Source organism: Pichia membranifaciens (assembly GCF_001661235.1).
Source record: "Pichia membranifaciens NRRL Y-2026 unplaced genomic scaffold PICMEscaffold_4, whole genome shotgun sequence".
In the NCBI taxonomy this organism is placed as follows: domain Eukaryota; kingdom Fungi; phylum Ascomycota; class Pichiomycetes; order Pichiales; family Pichiaceae; genus Pichia; species Pichia membranifaciens.
In genome coordinates this window covers 1,139,956-1,160,768 of record NW_017566985.1, presented here as the reverse complement: position 1 = coordinate 1,160,768, position 20,813 = coordinate 1,139,956, and the positions used below count along the sequence as shown (strand labels likewise).

At 46.7% G+C, this 20,813-nt stretch overlaps 12 protein-coding genes across 12 annotated transcripts; 6 read left to right on the top strand and 6 right to left on the bottom strand.

Moving 5' to 3' along the window:
* Positions 1 to 12: 12 nt before the first annotated feature.
* Positions 13 to 1,278, bottom strand: PICMEDRAFT_34331 (hypothetical protein; the record flags this gene model as incomplete). The annotated part of the gene is made up of 2 exons (XM_019162877.1): positions 13 to 726; positions 781 to 1,278. 2 exons carry the CDS (start codon positions 1,276 to 1,278, stop codon positions 13 to 15), a joined length of 1,212 nt encoding a protein of 403 aa, XP_019017155.1.
* Positions 1,279 to 2,209: 931 nt separating this feature from the next.
* PICMEDRAFT_44597 (hypothetical protein) lies at positions 2,210 to 3,524 on the top strand. The gene is made up of 2 exons (XM_019163121.1): positions 2,210 to 2,918; positions 2,976 to 3,524. Exons 1-2 carry the CDS (start codon positions 2,561 to 2,563, stop codon positions 3,311 to 3,313), a joined length of 696 nt encoding a protein of 231 aa, XP_019017154.1. The 5' UTR covers positions 2,210 to 2,560; the 3' UTR covers positions 3,314 to 3,524.
* PICMEDRAFT_73515 (hypothetical protein) lies at positions 3,475 to 7,233 on the bottom strand (the record flags this gene model as incomplete). Its single annotated transcript, XM_019164504.1, has 1 exon — positions 3,475 to 7,233. The coding sequence occupies one exon, from the start codon at positions 7,231 to 7,233 to the stop codon at positions 3,475 to 3,477; it is 3,759 nt and encodes a 1,252-aa protein (XP_019017153.1).
* Positions 7,234 to 7,501: 268 nt separating this feature from the next.
* PICMEDRAFT_150985 (hypothetical protein) lies at positions 7,502 to 8,554 on the top strand. Its single transcript, XM_019160664.1, has one exon. The coding sequence runs from the start codon at positions 7,579 to 7,581 to the stop codon at positions 8,521 to 8,523; it is 945 nt and encodes a 314-aa protein (XP_019017152.1). The 5' UTR covers positions 7,502 to 7,578; the 3' UTR covers positions 8,524 to 8,554.
* Positions 8,555 to 8,584: 30 nt separating this feature from the next.
* PICMEDRAFT_53954 (hypothetical protein) lies at positions 8,585 to 12,149 on the bottom strand (the record flags this gene model as incomplete). Its single annotated transcript, XM_019163171.1, has 2 exons — positions 10,657 to 12,149; positions 8,585 to 10,367 (listed from the first exon to the last, which is right to left on the bottom strand). The coding sequence occupies exons 1-2, from the start codon at positions 12,027 to 12,029 to the stop codon at positions 8,585 to 8,587; spliced, it is 3,156 nt and encodes a 1,051-aa protein (XP_019017151.1). The 5' UTR covers positions 12,030 to 12,149.
* A 79-nt stretch (positions 12,150 to 12,228) lies between these two features.
* Positions 12,229 to 13,028, top strand: PICMEDRAFT_150978 (hypothetical protein). Its single transcript, XM_019160662.1, has one exon. The coding sequence runs from the start codon at positions 12,349 to 12,351 to the stop codon at positions 12,988 to 12,990; it is 642 nt and encodes a 213-aa protein (XP_019017150.1). The 5' UTR covers positions 12,229 to 12,348; the 3' UTR covers positions 12,991 to 13,028.
* Positions 13,029 to 13,066: 38 nt separating this feature from the next.
* PICMEDRAFT_73510 (hypothetical protein) lies at positions 13,067 to 14,251 on the bottom strand (the record flags this gene model as incomplete). Its single annotated transcript, XM_019164503.1, has 1 exon — positions 13,067 to 14,251. One exon carries the CDS (start codon positions 14,249 to 14,251, stop codon positions 13,067 to 13,069), a length of 1,185 nt encoding a protein of 394 aa, XP_019017149.1.
* Positions 14,252 to 14,401: 150 nt separating this feature from the next.
* Positions 14,402 to 15,542, top strand: PICMEDRAFT_150991 (hypothetical protein). Its single transcript, XM_019160666.1, has one exon. The coding sequence runs from the start codon at positions 14,551 to 14,553 to the stop codon at positions 15,505 to 15,507; it is 957 nt and encodes a 318-aa protein (XP_019017148.1). The 5' UTR covers positions 14,402 to 14,550; the 3' UTR covers positions 15,508 to 15,542.
* On the bottom strand, positions 15,313 to 16,742 carry PICMEDRAFT_17276 (hypothetical protein). Its single transcript, XM_019161529.1, has one exon. It carries the CDS (start codon positions 16,702 to 16,704, stop codon positions 15,577 to 15,579), a length of 1,128 nt encoding a protein of 375 aa, XP_019017147.1. The 5' UTR covers positions 16,705 to 16,742; the 3' UTR covers positions 15,313 to 15,576.
* Positions 16,743 to 16,755: 13 nt separating this feature from the next.
* PICMEDRAFT_150993 (hypothetical protein) lies at positions 16,756 to 18,184 on the top strand. Its single transcript, XM_019160667.1, has one exon. It carries the CDS (start codon positions 16,955 to 16,957, stop codon positions 18,110 to 18,112), a length of 1,158 nt encoding a protein of 385 aa, XP_019017146.1. The 5' UTR covers positions 16,756 to 16,954; the 3' UTR covers positions 18,113 to 18,184.
* On the bottom strand, positions 18,185 to 18,891 carry PICMEDRAFT_150994 (hypothetical protein). Its single transcript, XM_019160668.1, has one exon. It carries the CDS (start codon positions 18,733 to 18,735, stop codon positions 18,256 to 18,258), a length of 480 nt encoding a protein of 159 aa, XP_019017145.1. The 5' UTR covers positions 18,736 to 18,891; the 3' UTR covers positions 18,185 to 18,255.
* A 1,022-nt stretch (positions 18,892 to 19,913) lies between these two features.
* Positions 19,914 to 20,297, top strand: PICMEDRAFT_23486 (hypothetical protein; the record flags this gene model as incomplete). Its single annotated transcript, XM_019162309.1, has 1 exon — positions 19,914 to 20,297. A coding segment is annotated over one exon (384 nt), but the record flags the coding sequence as incomplete, so codon positions are not given.
* Positions 20,298 to 20,813: the final 516 nt, after the last annotated feature.

The window sequence follows — 20,813 nt, the reverse complement described above, 5'->3', positions numbered from 1 at the left end:
AGTTCATCCACTTTATATGATTACCCGTCGCAAGCCTTTGATAATCCATTCATTTCGGGTCTCGCCCCATGAACAACCTAACAACCTTCTCCCCGTCACCGGACATCTTCCTCCGGTTTCCTTTGGCTGGTCCCTCAAATATTCGTAGATGCATTTGTAGCAAAACACATATCCCGTTTCTATGATAGCAGGGTTGTGTATCTCTTCATGACATATTCTGCATGCGGCGTCCGTAGTAGTGATTGCTGCTTTGACTTCCTTCGAGTTCAAGGCATCCGGCGGCACTATTGGAGGGACGGGTGCATCGATAAACTTGTTGTTATCGCTATTTTTGTCCTCATGGGCACTTCGATTGGCATTGTACCACTCTAGAAATTTCAACAGAAAAATGGAGACTGGCAAGATTGTGTCAGTTGTTGCCCATGCAATCTTTTGCAGAGGGAGGGCTAATGCTTGGATATTGGAGAAGAGGACCGATGACAGCGTCGGAGGAATATTAAGGACTTGATCCCGGCTCTGCTCCTTGGGAGTGAACCGTGACTCCACTCTCAGGTGGTCAGCTCTGGTTATCCGAGCATATGACACTTTTGACAACAACTGAATGATGGATACCGATGAAGTCTTGTCCGATAAATAAAGGATATGAAGCAGAATCGTGAACAATTTCAAGGATAATTTCACTGAGGGGTATAACTTGAAAAATGCTTCTTTCAGTAGCTTTTTCAGCTTGCACAACAATGCCACAATTCTCAGTACAGGGGTCTGTTTTTCACTCTGAACTCCAGATTTCTCCTCCTCGGGCACGTCCAAGTGGACAGTGTCCAAAAGATGTTGAGGAATAAGCTGTTCATGATACAGCTGTAATTTTGTTGAGAGATAGGGGATTCCAACAGTATCGATCAAGGAGAGAAGAATCTGCAATGAGCTGAGTTTGGTAATTTCGTGGTACTTTGCAGGGTTGGCGGCCACTACCTCGGGCGACTTGGGTAGCAATGGTCTGGACGATATGCGTTTGATACCATAGAACTTCTCGATGAACGTGGCATTCCACGTCTCCAAATACTTGTACTGGATAAAACCCCAAAGCAAGGAGTTGAGCTCGTCAAAGTTGTTGAGCACTCGGATCAACAGCCGTGGATACCTGTGTGTGTAGTGGGCCAAGAGAAACCTCAAGGACGGCGAGAGAAGCGAGTCCAATTGGGCACAAGAGACCACCTCAAAGAGAGTCGGTTTCTGTGTATTGAGCTGGCTGGAGTTGAGTGACGAGTAGAAGTCCATTGTCGATGTTGATGTATATGAGAGTGTCTCCGATGAGGCCCTCTCTGTGCACTCCTTTCCTTCTTATTTAACTGAATCTCTGTTATCTTCACCGATTGTCATTTTCATTGCCATTTCGCTCGATTTAGTGTGTGGCCACGACAGCATCTGTGTTGTGCTCTGAGTCCGAAGGGCGGTTCTGGTACGACGACGAAGGGGTGGAAAGACGGCAAAGTCTGCATTCCAGCAGTCTAAGGTGGCTATAGTGGCAATTTCCTACAGATACGGGCCTGTTTCACACGATCAAAGAGCAAGCTCAGCAGTTAGTAGAAGTCGTGGTTTTAGCAATTTCTTAACACTACATAAATTCAACCCAATTGTAAAAATATCTCAATTCCTAAAAATCACATAACCGCCAATTCATCGGAAATAAACCATAAGTAGACTAGAACTACATTATGCATCACAAACACCCTAACAGTGTGGAAACGGCCTTTGTGCAAGATCCTTCCAGTGCAAATACAAGTCCTATCAGCACATATATGTCACGTGACCCAGATATCATGCTACCAAGTTTCTCTGGACACGCCCAACAGAAGCAACTGCTGGTTGCACGATACGTTTCCTCACTAAACACCACCACTGCAATAGTCACTGAGAATTGGACCTGCCCCATTCACGTCCAGACTCGTGGTCCTTCCGTTTCTTCCTCCCTCATATGTAACGTTTCAATTGCTATATGCGCTGACGTAAGCCAAGTTGAGAATTCCCTTTCGCTCGGTTAACAATGGTGAGGAAACGTCGACATATTGTTTCCAGAAGATACTTTTCAAAACGGCAACCTGATGGCAATTTAAGCAGTGGGTACTTCTTCCTCTGCGGGTTTCGGGCAGTTGTTGTGGTTCCTGCTGCTGTTTTGACCCGTGAGATACAAGAAACACACAACATGGCATCCAAGCAAGACGCTGCCTCCCTCATTGTGGACTTTTTGAACTCGTCGCTGAAAAATGGCGATATCCCAGAAGATAACAAGGACTCGGTGGAATTTGCCGTTGAGAGCATCACCGATGTTTTCGGGGTTGACGCAGCCAAGGTTGGCGATGTGAAGGCAAAGTATGGCAGCAAGTCTTTAGTGCAGCTGTTAGATGCTGCTGCTGCTGCTGCACCAGAGAAGAAGGCATCTGCGCCTGTGCCTGCAGCTGCATCTGCGGCTTCGAGCGATGCTGTCCCTGTGCACATCGACGAATCAGACGAACAGACCAAGGAGAAGGCAGAAGCGCTGAAGTTGGAAGGTAACAGAGCGATGGCGTCGAAGGACTATGAGACTGCCGTTGCCAAATACACTGCTGCAATTGAGTTGATCCCAACCAACGCCGTGTACTTGTCCAACAGAGCAGCCGCTTTCTCGTCCAAGCGTGACCACGACTCGGCCCTCAAGGACGCAGAAAAGGCCACCGAGATTGAGCCAACCTACGCAAAGGGATGGTCGAGACTCGGTCTTGCCAAATACGCCCTTGGTGATGCCGAGGGTTCTTTGAAGGCTTACGAAAAGGGCTTGCAGGTCGAAGGAGACGCTCCATCCGATGCCATGAAGAGAGGCTACGAGACCGCCAAGAAGAAGGTTGGCGACAACTTAATGAACTCCCTGAACAAGGCAATGAGTGGTGAGTCCGACGGTTCCGACCTTCCAACCCCTGTCGCTGCAACCGCAGGTGTAGGATCTGACGGTTCCGCAGGTTCAGCAGGCTCGGGTCTGCCTGACTTCTCATCCTTTGCAAGCATGCTTGGAGGAGGAGCCGGCGGTGACAGCGGTATGGGTGGCTTGGCAGGTCTGATGAACAACCCGCAGATCATGCAAGCAGCCTCTCAAATGATGCAAGATCCTAACGCATTGAACAACCTCATGTCTAACCCTCAAGTCAGACAGATGGCTAACTCCATGGGCATCAACTCTGACAACCTGGAAGGTATTGCCAACAACCCAATGTTGCAGAACATGGCCAGAAATTTTATGGGCGGTAACGGTGGAAACAACGGCAACCCAACAGGTAACTAAAAACGACTCATTTTCCCCCTCTTCACTTTTGTATAGTTAATTGGATAAACTAATAATTTTTACTTTTCGTTGTTACAACTTAGTGTATGCGGCCACTGCATTTGCTGCATGCATAAGTTAATCTAGTCAACTTTTTTGCTATAAATATGCTATGTTTTTATCTATTTTCTTGCTTTATTTTTATATTCCCATAAACCCAATTCCCAGGACTTGACTTCTCTCTTAAGCTCTCCAATTTTACCCTTGGCATAGTTTCCGTACGCATTCTTGAAAATTGAGATCCGGAACTGATAGAACTTACTCACCAACATCGCCAAGCTCTCATAATGTTTTCTCAAATCTAGGTCTAATTCAACAAGTTCAATCCTGAATTTAAGAAAGGTTTCAAGCAACCTGCCAACATATGAAACCCGACGTTTCTCAACAAACCAAGATCCAATCCCAGTGTCTTTCAAGTCAATGAGTTCTTCCAAAGTTTTATCAATGCCTTCCTTGGTAGAGAAATCCATTTCATCAGTGTTCTCAACTGCGCTATAGCTTTTGCCTCTAAACATCGACTTGATAATGTCTTTTCTGAATTCCTCAACAATAGTCTCATCGTCCGACACTCCAGTCAAAATGTCGATCTGTTTGAAAACTTTGGCCAAGATATTTTGGCGGTTGTTCTTCACTGTTCCAGCCGAAACAGCCGGCTCGGCTAATGAAACTGGCGACGAAGATCCATCAACTCCACTACCAGCGATCCTATCAAGTTCGCTCCGTATACTTTTCAGATCACTAACCAGCTTTCTCCACCTTCTCAATTTGCTCGAGCGCATTTCACCAGCAACCTTAACTAGCTCATCTACACTAGCATATAAGAGTCTTATCTTGTCCAAAAAAATATCACTTGCATCTTCGATTCTGCATTCTCTAAACCTTAAACTTTCATCAACTATCCATGGCATATCTGTACGTAGTTTGTCCAAATCTTTGGCCTCTTCATTGCTTAGCGCAAACGAACGATAAAACCTATAATATACTTTGGAAAACCTCTCAAGCTCTGAAACACTATATTCCAAAAACGCATCATAAGCAATTATATCTTCTCCTTTTATGATCATTCTTTTGAACTTCAATTGATCTAGCAGTATGCTTTTCCTATGGGAGAAATTTTTGGAATAGATTGCCTTGATTGCATTTCTTTCAACCAGTGTTTGAACTTCTATCTTACAAGGCTCTTGAGGGGCCAATAAATAATTTTGAAGTGTAGCTGTGTGTTCTAAAGTTCCATTCATATTCAATGCTTGAATCATTAAGTTGATATTGTTTATTAATGCGTTAATTTTAATCTTATTTGACGAGCTAATATTGCCCTTCATGCTGACGTATAAATGCTTTGGAAACCAAATGTCCGGCGAGTTGAAGTTGAATGGTATGCACGGAGTCTCCTTCTTCATTAACTTGAAAGCTTTAACAACAGATGAAAACGGTACTAATATTAGGTCACTTTTCCCTAGGTTGTTAACAACTCTGAAATAGCAACAGAGACCATTCTCCGGTTCAAAGCGTGCTCTAACACAAGCAATATCTAAATTTTCACCATATTCCGTCCATATAAATTGAATCTCTAACATTTTGGCAATATTTCTATTGATATCCTCCTCCCAACGTTCCAGCTTCACGTAGTCTAGTGGGCTCATATACATCACGGGATCCACAACGCTCAAACAAAATCTGGGGTCCTTTATCATAATTTCCACATTATCAATACGATTGTACCTGACAGCCAGCGATACAGCACTTTGATTTGCATCATTCAAATAGTTCAACTCTAACTCATCAAACGATTTCAAAAACAATTCGAGTGTTGTAGAATCCTTGATAGTGTGCATCAATGTATTTCCCTTGTTGTCCAAATGGTCTTTATAACTCAACACTCTTCCTCTCTTGTGATACCATTGTTTCACAATCGAGAGAGTCATAGTCATCATATCATCATAATTAGGATGGTCATAACATCGAGCATAAACCATCAATGGGGTATTTCCAAAACAGTCCCTTTTCGTCCAGTCGACATACATGCCAAAATCATAAAGTAAAGAGTACGAATTGTACAGCAAATGCCCAATAGTTCTGTTATTGCTGTCCTGGGCGTTGACGTACTTCTCTATCTCGTCAGGAGTTGCCTGCTTTATAATTTGTGCAAGTGTGGAAGTGAATGGGTGTTCAACAGTTAGTGCAGTGGCCAAAAGATTCGACCCATTTATGTTCTGATCCTCAAGTATATCATCCAATGTGAATATATATTCAAACTGAAGTAAAACATTCATCAGCTCTTTATTATTTTGCTTCAATGCAAACATCAGACATGAATCACCCTCTAAGGAACGGCTTTTCACAAAGCTATCCAACGGAATATCTAAATCAGGTTTATTTAGCGGTTTCAACAATCCCTCAATTTCTTGGAATGTCTTTTCATCGTCTTGCTTGTTACTGTTGACAGAAAAATCGCTTGAAACTGCACCTATCAATCTCCAAAGTACTTCATTGTGTAGCGATTTGGAGATAAGCTCCTGTAATTGATTACCAGAATGGAAATATTTCACTGCTATCTCCAGTGAAGAAAGTGCATATCCTAAAATGCCCTTTTCTGTGTTTGTTTCTGAATACGTATACTTTCGAATATACTTCAAATGGTTGTTCAAATGCGAAACCTTAGATAAACAAATAACAAAAATAAGTAAGAGCATTAATGTATCTGCATCAATTGTGCTATTTGCAGATAGGATCTCAACTGTTTTCATTATTATCGAGCATTTCAATGAAGATGTGTTGGCAAAACTGAGCCTTTTAAACTCGGTAATAGCTGCAATAATTCGCTTGATATACAGCGGAAGAACAACGGGATCTCCCACCACTTTATCTGGTAATCCTATTTCAGTTATGCTTAGCCATTTAAGTTTTTCGTAAGCAATATCCATCTGTTTGTCATCATTATCCACTGAAAGTTTATTGAACTTAACCCAGAACCTGTCATAAATATTCATTTCTAGATAATTGTAGAGGGATTCCCTCAGTTCATCTGCCGTGTAACGTTCTAGTAAAGACTTGAATGTATCTGGGTCAAGAGCATTGAACATTGCAGATCCCCGTTTGATTAATATAATAAACGATTTTTCCAGATCATCAAGGGTCTTGCATTTTTTGAATGTAAACTCGAGAAATAGCTTCTTGTAGTTTTTTGATAGTTCCATCAACCCAGGGTACTCTGCTATTAATACCTCAAAAGGCTGTACTTCAACTGGCTCCAAGCTATTCGCAGAGACAAGTTCCCCGTTTCTTTCCATCGGTTCAGCTATGTTCATGGTGGTTAGCATATTAGTGGAAATTCCCATAAACTTGAAATTCCCAACTAAACAATCTGAAATGTAAATTACGTGAAAACATGTTCCCATCGGTATATAGTCTGCAAACCCATGCATCAGCTCCTGCTTCAAAATGGTTACTGTTACAGGGTGTTTGAAGTTTTTGAGAGAGGTAATCATGTCCGCTTTAATGACAATGGTTTTGTTGTTAAGGGTTGTGAACTCCTTGTGCGTTCGTATTCTTGGCTCCTTAGTGACATCAATCCTAACTATATGGGTGAGAATAAAGTCTAAATCTTTGCACAGCTCTGAATATCGCTTTCCGGTATCCGAATTCACATGCAAAGCAAAAAACATTGTTGATGGTATCAAAATTGCAAAGTCGGCTGGATTCTGGCAGAGCTTCGTCATCACCTCTTTGAGAGGACCCGATCCTTTAAAATTAGGATTGTTGAAAAGGTGATTAATAAACGGATTGGATAATGATGCAGACGATTTGCTTGTCCTAAAAACACTACTGCCACCATTTCGATCCTGGCTAGCACTTTGATTTGGCTTCTCAGCCTCCGCCATTGTACGTGCTAGTTGTTCGGCAATTCCTCTAGTCACCAGAGTTAAGGCTCAAATGCAAAACTAGGTATGCAGAATTTTCCTTTGATGAGTTGAGTGTTGGTGATGAATACCCTCCATGCTGTAGACTGAAGCGCCAACGCATCCCGTCCCATGGAGATAACCGAACGAGAACGGTTAAAATTGTTCCATGTATCAAGGAATTTTTTGTGGAGCTGCGTACGTACGTACCTTGAAGAAACATTTTTTTTTATTTCATCCGGGCTTCCATGTTTCCATAATATTAGCACTATCAGATAGCCATCATCACTGAGCGTATATACAAGACTAGCTTGCAAAGAAAAAGGAATGGGTAAGGGGAAAAATAAGGAGAAGGAGGAGCCTAGACGTGGTAACAAAACTTCAAATGGTCACCACAAACGTTTGCATCATGCAAAAGGAAGACAGGAAACCAAGTATTCTGCAGTCACAAGACAGGCAAATTTTCCTACCAAGCTTGCAATGTGGGACTTTGATCACTGTGATCCCAAGAGATGCAGTGGTAAAAAGCTAGAAAGGTTAGGGCTTATCAAAAGTTTACGAATCGGGCAAAAATTTCAAGGAATCATTGTTACTCCTAACGGTAAGGGAGTTGTATGCCCTGATGATAGAGAAATAGTTGAGCAGTTTGGGATAGCAGTTGTCGAGTGTTCATGGGCTAGATTGGAGGAAGTACCTTTTGGTAAAATAGGTGGAAAATATGAACGTTTGTTGCCGTATTTTGTGGCTGCAAACCCTGTCAATTACGGACGTCCGATGAAACTTAATTGTGTTGAAGCAATTGCTGCATGTTTGGCTATAGTGGGCCGCCAGGATTGGGCATTGGAGCTATTACAGAACTTCGAGTGGGGTCCAAACTTTTTGAAAATTAATAAAGAACTACTTGAAATGTATACCGAATGCACAGATTCAGAAAGTGTTTTGAATGCAGAGAAGGAGTTTTTGGAGATGATTGAAAAAGAGAAAGAAGAAAGAAAGAAGCTGAAAAGTGAAGTAGATATTTGGGAGATGGGCAACCCCAACATCAAACATCAAGAGGAAGAAGGAGATAGTGAAGAAGAGGAGAGCGAAGAAGATGACGATAGATACCAATCTGAGGAGGAAAACATTCTGGTTATCGATGTACCTGGTCCTGACGAAATGGCCCGGAATAGTGAACTTTCTGAAGAGGAAGACGAAGAAGATGTAGAAGACGAAGAGAAAGAAGGGGAAGAAGAGGAAGCTGAAAGCAGGCTTCATGAAATAACCGTGTAACCTTCTAAACAGATAAACTTTTCTGATACAATTATAGATAAAAATATATACATTCAAGTAATCACCAGGTCTCTTGTATAAACCGCTTTTCTTTCTCCATCTTCAGCAGTTCAGCTTTTACTGTCTCAACATCCCAATTGTTAGACTCTTTAAGTATTTCTTCCACTGTGATTCTTACCTGTGTTGGCATTTTCCCTGAACTTCCACACAAATACAACCCGCCGCCATTATTGAGTATCTTAGCAACATCATCCTTGTTTTTCCAGATGGTATCCTGAACATAACCGCCAGCTTGACGAGAAAAACTATCGATGACCCTCAAACCCTTCATATGTGGCCATTCATGACCAAACAAATAATCTTTTTCTCTATATCTATGACCTGTGAATAATAAGTAATTATGCCCGTCTTTACCGTCTCTAATCCTCTTGTCATTGAGCTGGACAATGGCCCGAACAGGTGCAATGCCTGTACCAGGCCCGACCAAGACCATATCAGCATCAGGGATTTTGAGATTGTTTTGGTTGATGGATACAACGATCTTGTCGTTCACGTTCAGGCGTTTCAGCCAACTGGTACACAACCCTTTCCTGACGCGGCGGATAATAGTTCTATACTCGACAATGGCAACTGCAAGCTCTAGTGTTCCTTGTTTTGGTAGGTTGCATATGCTAAAAAGGCGGGGCTTGATGAGAGGTATTACTTCCAATAGCTGTTCGATTGGAATTTTCAACGAAAAAAATTCCTGAATTACCTCTAGTATCGACCGATGAGGCCTATTGACGTAGTTATAGAGCTGTTCCGACTCCTCCACCTTACCGAGCTCCTTCAACTTTTCCATTTCCCGCTCATCCGAAGCAAAGTGCCAAGCCATCTGGAAAAACGATCTTGGAGGAACCGATGCAATATCCAAATGGTATTGGAGCAACGATCTCAATGTGAGGTCTTTGACCCACCCGCCTTCTGGAACCATGTGACCCGGACAGTTAATGGCTAGCGGGTAATCAGATATATCGGTCCAGCCTTGAAGATTGATAAAAGACTGGACGTCTTTCGGATCATTCTCGGGATACAGAGACACCGTGTCACCAACGAAATATTGTAAAGACTGTGTGGCATCCGAAAGTACGACATGGAGAACTTCTTGGAAATGTTCAGGATCAGTTATTCGATCTAAGGAATCTATTTTCAGCGTGGTCAATTTTTTTTCTGAGTCCTGACGTTCTAAGGCAGTTAGCCTCGTGGAAAACTTCTTGGATCCATCTTGTTTAATGGTTATTTGATGCAGAGGAGCGAGAACGACGTTATCAGGGATCTCATTCACTTTACCCGAGTACTTTTTCTTCAAAGCGTCGAAGACCAAACGCTCCCAGGAATCGTAGAAGGCTTCTTGCCCCTCAGGCGATTGCTCGTCGCATTCGGCTCTCTCAACAAACTCTTGGGCTCCTAATTGCTTCAGCCTAGCGTGAAACTTCCGGATTGCAAGGTTATACATCACGTACGAAGAATCTCCCAAGCCACACGTTGAAAACTTTAAATGCTCTAGGAGATTTGGCGGCAAATTTCGACGCATCAAGAATCTGAAGAACTTCCGGCAGTTTCTTGGTAGCTCTCCTTGACCTGTTGTTGAGCAGATCAGCAGCAATGTGGAAACCTCGAAAAGTTGCTTCAGGTCAAGCGAATCCATGTTGCAGACCAACGGTTTCAAACTTAGATAACGACATCGGTGTGCCAAGGAATGTGCAAAATCCTGGGCCGTTCCGGTTTCCGAACCATATAGGATAATGATATCACAGGCAGACATGCTCTGTGAGTATAATATTAGCTTTCGAGATCTTGACTGTCTCCCGTATTCCGGTCCCATAGCTACAACCAACAGGGCCATTCCGAATACAAAGCACCGGATTCTGACAAATTGAAAGAATTTCCTCCACCGCACACCCCTCGGACTAATTTCCTCGTTTGGAATGGGCAAAGGGCCAGATGCCGGGGAAGAAGCGTAATCTATTTCATCTATGTCAGTCATAGAAAGTATATAAATAGGTGTACACATGCATTCATGTGTACCAGTGTATGTACAGGATTTATCTAGGGTGGGAACATCGCAACGCTCAACGTAGTTGAACGCCGTACTTTTGGACAAGCTCCTTACGAGTTTCTTCGTTCATGAGGTTGACTTCATCGTTGGTGATGTTACGATCCATGGACTGGTAGTTGACACGGTAGGTCTGGGAGTGTTTGCCAGTCTTGGGGTGCGTGAACTCGTCCACCAGTTTGACGCTTTCCACAAGGTCGCCGGCGTTTTCACGCACAATCTCCATCAAGTCATTTTCATGGAGCTTCAAGTACTGACCTTCGTCGTCCTTGGGAAGCCAGAAGGAGATGTCTCTGACTGAACCCGGGTACTTTGAGTACGGCTTGAAGATGCTGATTTGGTTCTGCTTGAACTGGTTGATGAACCTCTTGTCAAGAGACCAGAAGAGTCTGATGTCGGGAATGCCAAACAATAGCATTGCGATACGGTCGAGACCGATACCGAACGCCCAGGCAATGGAATTGTCGAGTTTCGAGTTGTCCAGCACCAACTTGCGCACATCTCCACAGCCACAACATTCCAACCACTCGCCCTTCCACCAGACCTCAATTTCCCAGGAAGGGGCTGTCCAGGGGAAGTAGGCTTCGACCCATCTGACCTTCAAAGGCTCGTTCAAGTACTCCTCGGTTGAACCGGCAAGCTTGGCGGCCGACTTTGCCTCGTTGAAAACGGCATCGACCAAAACCTCGATGGTACGCTTCAAGTGCTGCGACACCAGATCGGTCTCTCTGTCAGTCATGAAGTCCTGCTTAGGGTTCTCGACCGGGTCGTACCCAACATCCTCGACGATTAAATCCGTCTTGGGGATGGCATCTATGTCTGCTTGGATCTTCGCCAAAAGCTCCTCCTCGCTTTTGAAGTCGTCTCTTTTCCACACCCTGGCTCCCTCCATCTGGTGGAACACAGGGTAGTGCGTGCGGTCAATCTCGTCTCTTCTGTACACATCTCCACAGATGAAGTAACCTGGGGTTTGGCATGTGAGAAAGCACTCGTGTTCGTGTGCAGAGGTATGCGTTCTCAAGAGATGGTCTTTGTTGAGGTAGTACGTGTCGCTTTTGGAACGGCCTACATGGTCCTCTGGGAAGCCCAAAACGTCGAAGTTCTCATGCACCGAGACGTTGGGCTTCATATCTCCGTACATTGTGTAGCCGAGACCGTCAAACCTGTTCTCAATCAACGAGCGGAGAATCCCGATCGGGTGGTTCTTGTTCTTGTGCAAATCTCTGCCCACAAGCGATAGGATCCGTGGTGTGGCGTTTGTCCACTCATCGGACTTGTACTCTGTGCCAAGCACATTTAAAGATGATTGTGCCTGAGCCAGTGCTCTGTGCGAGGAACGACTGAACGCACGGGCCGGAGTGAAAACAGCCCTTTCGCAGTGTGCACGAGCTGCTGCTGCCAAAGTTGCCATGCTGGATGCGTGTGTCTCTCTCTGAGGGGCGGTGTAACCCTTCCGCGTAGCCGGAGACTTCTTTCCCGTGCTCAAAACGCTGTCTCTGCCGATTCATGTTCAAAGACGTCCTCGAGGAGGTGACCTGACGTCCCCCGCGCGCCCGTGCACCGGTAGGTTCCCGAGGAAAGTTGAGCGAGCTCGTCCTTTACTGGTCCCAGGAGAAGATGAAGAAGGACCATACAGGAACGAAAGTGAGGTTTTGGAAAGCCTAGTAGAGGTGATCAGATACACAACAGGAATCACAGAGCAGCTTCCACAGCATCAGCATCAGGGCGAAATGTTTGCGTCAGTTTCCAGACTTTTTACGCCGTTCACGAGGGTGGCACAACCCTCGGCAAAGAGATACGGCCATGAACTTGCACCAAGATACAAGCAGGTGATGAAGAAACAGAAGGGGAGAGTCTCTGTGCGGACCGGTGGGTCCATCAAGGGGACGACGTTGGAGTTTGGGACGTATGGCATGCGTCTTAAGAGTGAGGGTTTGAGGCTCACGGCGGCACAGCTCCAGGCTGCGGATAACGTCTTGACGAGGTTCGTGAAGAAGGGTAACGGTACCATGTGGAAGCGGTTGTGCACCAACGTCGCCGTGTGCATCAAGGGTAACGCAACCCGTATGGGTAAGGGTAAGGGTCCATTTGACCACTGGGCGGCAAGAGTACCTACGGGAAAGGTTGTTTTTGAGGTTGACGGCATGCACCGTCACGCAGCGAAGGACTCTTTGAGAAGAGCCTGCGAGAAGCTCCCTGGTATTTGGGAGTTCATCGACAAGGACACTCCAGCAAGATCCGGGTTTGCCTACGTCGAGGAACAGGCCAAGGTGAACTACCTCGAAGAGGCCAAGGAGAACCCCACTAGAGAGTTTTCTAACTTCCTGAAGTCCAAGTCTCCGGAATTCACCAAGTTTACTGGTCGTAAGTAGATCGAATCCACTTTTTTCTGTACATATACATACATATATACTCACATAGCACGTGAGAATAAAGCCCTCTGAAGAGCTATTGTCCGGTGGAGTCGGACTCGAGTAACACCATCACCCTGGTGATGAAACCCTCGAGGTGGAATATGTCTTTACTGCCTAGCGTCAGTCTCTCGTCGAACAACGCGGCAGCGTCCACGATGTCCGTCTTCAACTTGTTTAAGTGATGAAGCCCACTGTAGTCGTCTACCAGCCTGATGAAACAAAACATCAACTTTTCTAGTAGCAACTTCCCCGGAATTGCATGCGATAGCAACTCGTAGAGTATCGTCCGGCAAGTGGTCAACCGGGCCACAGATCTGTCCTTCAGCACCCCCTTGGCCAGACTCTCAATGACGAGCTGCCAGTCCGGCTTGATGACCGGCGTCTGGACGTTGATGGAGTCGTGGTTCATGTACATGGCCTCGAGCATCATGATGCCTAACCTCAGGTTGCCGTCACACTCCTGGATGATGTGGTCAAAGACAATAGCACGTTCATCCCAGTCTTCTGGGAAACTCCTCTTGGCATCCGCCTCGTTGCTCAAGATGCTCTCAAAAACCTGTCTCATGGCATCCTTGCCAGGAAGTCCTATCCTGACCCCAAGTGTACGCGATTTGATAGGGTCAATGATGTTCGAGGTCGTGTCACATATGAGAATCAGTCTGATCGATGCGCTGAACTTCTCCATGGTTCTTCTCAAAGCAGCCTGTGCATCCCTGCTCAACTTCTCGCTCTCGTTGATGATCACAACCTTGAATTTACGCTGAGGAGAAGACGACTTCTCGTTCTCTTCTCCGCCATTCTCCTTCGACTCATTCTCCTTCTTCGCTATGTGGAAAAGTCCGGAGAAATCAAGAGCCTCGGTTTGACCAACCTCCTTGAGAAGATCTTGGATGACAACACGATCGTTATTTCCCATGTCGCTTGGCGTGATCTCCATATGGCACGGACTCGATATGACATTGAATTCTAGCTTCCTGTTCGAGGATGTCACAAAGGTCTTCACGTCAACTTTCAAGTTGTCGACAGACCCTGTACCGTATAATCGACGCAGCATCGCCATAATACGCGTCTTCTTACCGCCACCAGACGGCCCGTATACGAGCAAATGAGGGAAGTTGGCACCCGAATCTGCAAGTTTCGACAACTGTTCGGTGATATCATCGTGATAGGAAAGTTTGGCCAACGCCTTCGGCCTGTATTTGTCTGCCCAGAGAGCCATTATTCCAATGTTTCGTGTTTACTGTCCAATGCCTGCTGCCAAGCAATACTTCTCTGTACTACTTTCCTCCTCTCTTGTCCTCTACATCACTACTTCTTGCTCGGATTCTCTTCCATCTTCAACGCCTAACGCGTCAACTAAAGAGGTGTGAAAAATATACTGCCGCTTACGTCAGCGGCTGGGCTCAACATGATTTTGCAGATTTTTCCCTTCTTCTCATACTCCATGGCCACTTTATAAACAAAAGTGACGGTTGTAGCAAGAACTCATTTCAAAACTGTCTGAATTTTCACCCAGTAATGAATAAAATAAACGCACAATGCGAGGTTTGCCGGGAACACGAATCAAAATACACTTGTCCGAGGTGCAGCGAGCATACATGCTCTTTGGACTGTTTTAAGAAGCACAAGATTGAAAAGTCGTGTTCAGGGTTAAGTGACGCTTCCCTAGGGACGAGAGACTCTTATGTTAACAAGAAAGAGATGAAGATGGAGGACGTGCAGCGTGACTATAATTTTCTGCTAAAGGTTAATCGGTCTTTGGAGTTGACGAAGCGGAAAAAACAAGATCTAAAATCTATGGTGCAGAAACGTGGGAAACCTCAACCTCGTCGAAATTTCAGCCAAACGCAAGGGGAGAACGCCAGGCCGTGGATACTACAGCGTGGTGTAAGAGTGATGAAAGCACCGTTTGGCATGGAGAGAGGGAGGAGCAACAAGAGCTCCGGAAAGGGAAATAACTGGTCGTGGACGGTGGAGTGGCTATTGGTGGACTCACAGATGCAAATGCTGCAGAAATACGTCAGATACAGGTCGAATGAAACGGCAACTTTAAAAAGTCTTATACCCGAAGGGTGGATCACCACTAATGAGGATGGGGTGACCGAGAGCTACACGATATTGCTCAAAGACCTAGATCAGAGAAACATCTTTGTTGAGTTATCCCCCGACTTGAAGCTCTCAGAAGCATTTCACAACCGCTTGGTGCTAGAGTATCCTACAGTGTACATTAGCAAGGAGAAGCTTGCTGACAATTCATCGCTGAAAATAATACGTGAGGGGTCCGAAGATGCTGGGCCATCTGACGAGTCCAATGAGGACACCACTTCAGAATCAGACTCAAGCAAGGACTCATCGTCTTCGTCTTCCTCAGATGATGATTCCAGCTCCGAGTCAGACACAGATGCCGGTTCTCAGTCAGACGGGGCTCCAGAGGAGTCAAGCTCGAAAGTGCCCGTGCAAGAACAAGAAAAATAAACTCTATGATTGTATATTAGTATAAAAGTTTTTAAGCCAAAACTATAGAAAAAAGTTATGCCTTGCATTTTAGTCGAGTATTTCGTCGTATCTGCTCTTGACTTCGTTCACTACCTTGACCAATTTCTCCGACAAAAGCACAGTCTTTGGGTCTTCAACTTTGGTGAAATCTGTAAGTCCATTTTTAACAGAGTTATAAAAGCCTTCAATGAACACCTTGATTCGATCGTTCATGTCCTCGCATAACATCGTGTCGTCTAGATCATTACTTTCATCTTCGCTGTCATTTTGATTTGCTGTCCCTGTAGACACCGTCTGTGCAGCGTTTGGTGCGTTATTATTCGATACCACACTAACATTGCCGAAAAGTTTTAAATTTCGGTACAACATTCCCATGTTAGGTTTTATCATATAAGTATGCAGCAGGCCATGCTGCTGCACAGCAGAAAGCGTCGAATCTTCAGAGGCTGAAGTTACAGCCTCTTCAAAGCATCCCGCCTCAAGGAATCTGTTTATAAAGCCCAGCTGTTCCAGTCTCATTCCATCGTAGTCCTTGAAATCGTTGGAATCGACATAAGATTTGTTTTCCTTCTTCCAGTTCATCAATATTAGAATGTTTTTCCATAATCGAACCCAGTGGTTCGCCACAGTAAGCTTTTTCAATCTTTCGCCACCGTCGAGAATGGCACCTAAGGTGTATACGGAGTCTTGTCGAATCGTTGGCTTGAGATGCGTCATGGCGCTAAATATGAAAAGCATAAGCGAGTCATGGTTCAAGACAATCAAGTTGTTATGGTGCTTAATAAGCTCAACCAGTATTTCTCTCGCATCCGTACGTATCTTCTTCGACTGGTCTAGGAACAACGTTCTCAAAATCTTGATTAAATCATCCAACGGCACCTGGTGAGTCTCTTGATACGGGTCTTTTTTCAAAGTTTCTAAGATTTCAGCTAAAATTTCCTTTCTCGAGTTCAAGTTGCTTGTCGTTTTCCTCACAACTGAAAACTTTTTCAAATATTCGGCGGAAGAGTTCGAGTAGCCAGAGACCAGGTGTTTCGAAGACGATGAGATGTTGATTCTCTTCGCTTTGAAATCGGTGGATGTGTAATTATTAGCCTTGGCAGCGGTCTTCCCTACCTTTAACTTCGGTTTGACAAAATCCTTCTTTTTCTCCTTCTTCCGTTTTGATGACCCCATTTTCTTATCACTGCTTTTGTGAAGGTAACCCAAGTTCGAACAAATATTAGTGTAAAGAAGAAGACCGGTGGTGCTTAAATAAAAAAGTACAAGATAAAAAAATTGAAAAATAGAAAATAGAAAGTAGCGAAATAAGGGAAAAAAAAATAAAAATTCAGATCATGAATACAATGTGTACGGTGGTAATGTTTCCCCGGATGGCAAGACAACAGGTGGAACTGAACAGAAGGTCCTTGGAGCAAAAATCGCAATGGAGGAGGATTTCATGGACGACGAGGTGCTGTACGAGTTGACACACAAGCTGAACCTGCGAACGAGCGAGGATAATACCGGACACCCGATACCGTATCCAGCGACGATGTCGGTTTCTGTTTCGGACGAGGATATAAGCATGAAGGACTATACCGAGGAGGAGATAGACGGGTTGGCTGCGGTAGGTGCTGCTGCCCAACATCACACAAGCAACACTCTCAGAGAGCGATGGAGAAAGAGCACGGAGGAGGGGACCGATGCCGTCCGAGACGAGAACGAGGATGTGGACGAGGAACCTGGATCTGAAACAGCAAATGGCAACTCCATTTCACTCATACGAACGATCTTGGCACCGGAGACCCAAGGATACATGCTTGGTGCCGCCCGGTCCGGCAACCAGAGGCGTGATGCCAGCGAGGATGAACCAGGGGAAGGCGTGGTTGCGGACTCCTCGCCTCAGACGCACACCACGATTGGGAAACTGAACGACAAAAACGTGATTATTCACAACCATTTCTACAACATCATTGCTGGCCCGGGGCCCGGATACGGGCTCGACGACCCGCAAGCACTGTGGGCCCATGAGAATCTCGAGGACAGCGATCGACGTCTGCGGCTGTTCGAGTATGTGAAGAAGACGCTGAATTATTCGCTGCTGCTGGGGTTTGCGTACCTTGCTGTCAGACAGGTCACGCGGGACATTGGCGTGGAGTACCAGCGGCTCATGATCAGAGAAAACCTTCAGAAGGAACAATGCGTGGAGGAGTACTACGTGAACCGGTGCGATGAGTACGGACAGCTTCCTGCGTTGAAGGACGAGTGTTTGGAGTGGAGGATCTGCATGAGCGAAGGAAACACAAACCACATCCGCACCGTCTTCTACAGCGAGCTCGCCATGCAGGTTGTTGGCCGCCTCATCAACGAGACGCTCGACAGTATCGGCGGCATGAACCGGCTGTTTCTCCTCGTGGCGCTCTCCGTGTGGTATCTCGTCAACTTTGCGTGTGGCTACATGCGAGGCAACCACGATCACGACCACCCTCACAATCACGATCACCGTGACGACATCCGCAGTGCCTCCTTCGGTGATTCCCGTGCTTTGCAGCTGCTGCGACACCCACCAAACCCCATTGACGACCACTACGAACACGCTTGATCCCACCCCTCCTCCCCGGCCGTGCATATGTACGACGCGTATAGAGACATAAACCCTACAGGCATTTCCGTGCTAGTTGCCCGGCCACTTGCTACTTAACGCGCTAGTGCTGCACGTCCGTTAGACTTTCTGAGCTAATACCGCTAGCGCGGCGCGTCTGGCGATCGTTCTGCTAGCGCGTCGGGTCTTCCGCGGCTGGTAGCCCTCCTTGCGGGGGGCTGCCGGGGACAACCGCACCAGCGCGGGCACGGCGGCATGCAGCACATTTGTGGGAGCAATATGGGCGTCGTATCTGCCCGCAAGTGTGCTGCGTGGCTGGACCGGAACACGGAAGCGAGGGACGTTAAGCTGCCCGATCGGGAAGGCACTGGTTTTTGGCAGGCGGCTTGGCCGGAGATACAGCGTGGGGAGGCATTGTCTTTAGGGGCCGGCAGCGTGCTGGGGGAGCCAGCTGGGTGCCGCATTGGGAACGCGTGGTGCAGAAGGTGAAGGTTGCTGTTGAGGGCCGGGCTATTTTTCGTGTTTGGTTCTGGCTCCCAGGACTCCAGCAGGGCCGGCCGGGAGTGGAGGAGACTCGCCGAACCACCCACGCCAAGCCCCACTAGCTCGCAAGTATACTGCATTGGGACGGGGTGTTGGAGTGCTGGTTTCTTGTAGCTTGGGGCGGGCCAGAGTTTAAATTTGGAACGGTTCCCTAGTCCCGTTATTCCTCTGACAGCAGAGCCTAGAGAGAAGCGCTAGTTTTCATGTGATAGCTCCTGCGGCCCGACTCCGACCAACCATCTCGACCGACCCTAGCTGATCGAACAGAGACATTCACTCATTCACCTTCCCCCAACTACTTACACCCATTTCAGTAGAGAGACTTCATTCTTTTCATTCTTTTCATTCCTTACAAACCCTCGTTTTAGTTCAAACCGAACAAACCACCAGAATGAAGCTTTCAACGTCTGTGATATCCTGCATAGTCTGCGCCTTGGCGTCCGCGGACGCAGCGCCTGCCGCCTTCCAACCCGTTTGCTCCGGCGTTGCTACCGTCACCGAGTACTCGTCCACATTCCTTCCCTTTCCAAACGCAGTTCCGTCCTCGGACTCCCCGTCCGGCACGAACGTCCCAGCAACTAGCTCTTCGTCGTCAAGCTCGAGCGAGTCGTCTTCTGCCTCGTCGAACTCGCTGCAGGTCACCATTCCACAAACTTTCTCTGCAACTGCCAGCTCGTCCAGCTCGTTAGCTCTAAGCTCATCTTCATCGAGTCTAGAGGTTACTAGCTCGTCAAGCTCCAGTCTGGCCGAGTCATCCAGTTCAAGCTCGAGCACGGTCAGCCCAACCAGCGAGTCTTCAACTTCAGCCTCAACTACCTCGAGCTCCTCTAGCGTATCAGCAGACTCGACCACAAGCTCCAGCTCCAGCAGCTCCACACCAACTACCAGCTCCAGCAGCTCTACCAGCACCACCCCAACTACCAGCACCACCAGCACCACCCCAACTACCAGCTCCACCAGCACCACCACCCCAACTACCAGCACCACCAGCACCACCCCAACTACCAGCTCCACCAGCACCACCAGCACCACCAGCTCTACCAGCACCACCCCAACCACCAGCTCTACCAGCACCACCCCAACTACCAGCTCTACCAGCACCACCCCAACTACCAGCTCTACCAGCACCACCAGCTCTACCAGCACCAGCAGCACTACGAGCACCACAAGCTCCGAGTCACAGACCTCCACATCTACTAGGCCTCTTTTGAACCATAATAATCCTACCTCAGTCCCAACATCTCCACCTTCTTTCAACTTTGCCGACGCATACTTGGCAAAGCACAACTACTTCAGAGGATTGATGCAAGACACAGCGCCTTTGTCCTGGAACGACAACATCGCTCAAGTTGCACAAAACTACGCCGATCAGTACCAGTGTGGTGCCGATCTCGAACACTCGGGCAACCCCTACGGAGAGAACTTGGCCCGGGGCTACGACTTCAAAAGCGCCGGTGCCGTTGCTGCATGGTTCAACGAAATCAAAAACTACAACTGGGATGACCCAGGTTTCGGAGAAAACACAGGGCATTTCACGCAATTGGTATGGACCGAAACGACCCAACTCGGATGCGGATACAAGGATTGTGGAAGCTACTGGGGAACCTACATCGTCTGCAACTACAACCCAGCAGGGAACATTGCGCTGGCCGGTGGCGACGATGCCGAATACTTTTACAGGCGGGACGTCCACAAACCAATCGATGCTTCGACGTATCAAGGTAACTTTCCTTTCTGATTGACGTCCCCCTGACATTCCTGCATTATCCTCGTCCTCCTCGTCTCCTTTTTTGCCATCGTCGTCTTCTGCGTCACTACTTGGAACATAGTGCCGCACCGGAAGACAGACTATGCCAGAAATGGAGTCCCGTCGGTCGAAAGTGCAGTGGATCCCCCATGTATATCCCAAAACTTGTTCATTTCGGCTTTCACTTCTCTCTTTATCATTCTCGGCTTCCCCCTTCCCTCTTTGCTGCAGCGCTCCTGCCCTATTTTTTCTCTTCTCCATATACTTTATACTTTATCTACTAATAAACGCGCTAATTGCCAAATAGCCCCACTAGTGCCAAATCTTGCAGCGTGCTTGCCGTTGTGCAGCGACTAGCCGCGATCGTCATCTATTACCGTTGGTGGTGTGGGAGTGTCATTGGTGTGAGCT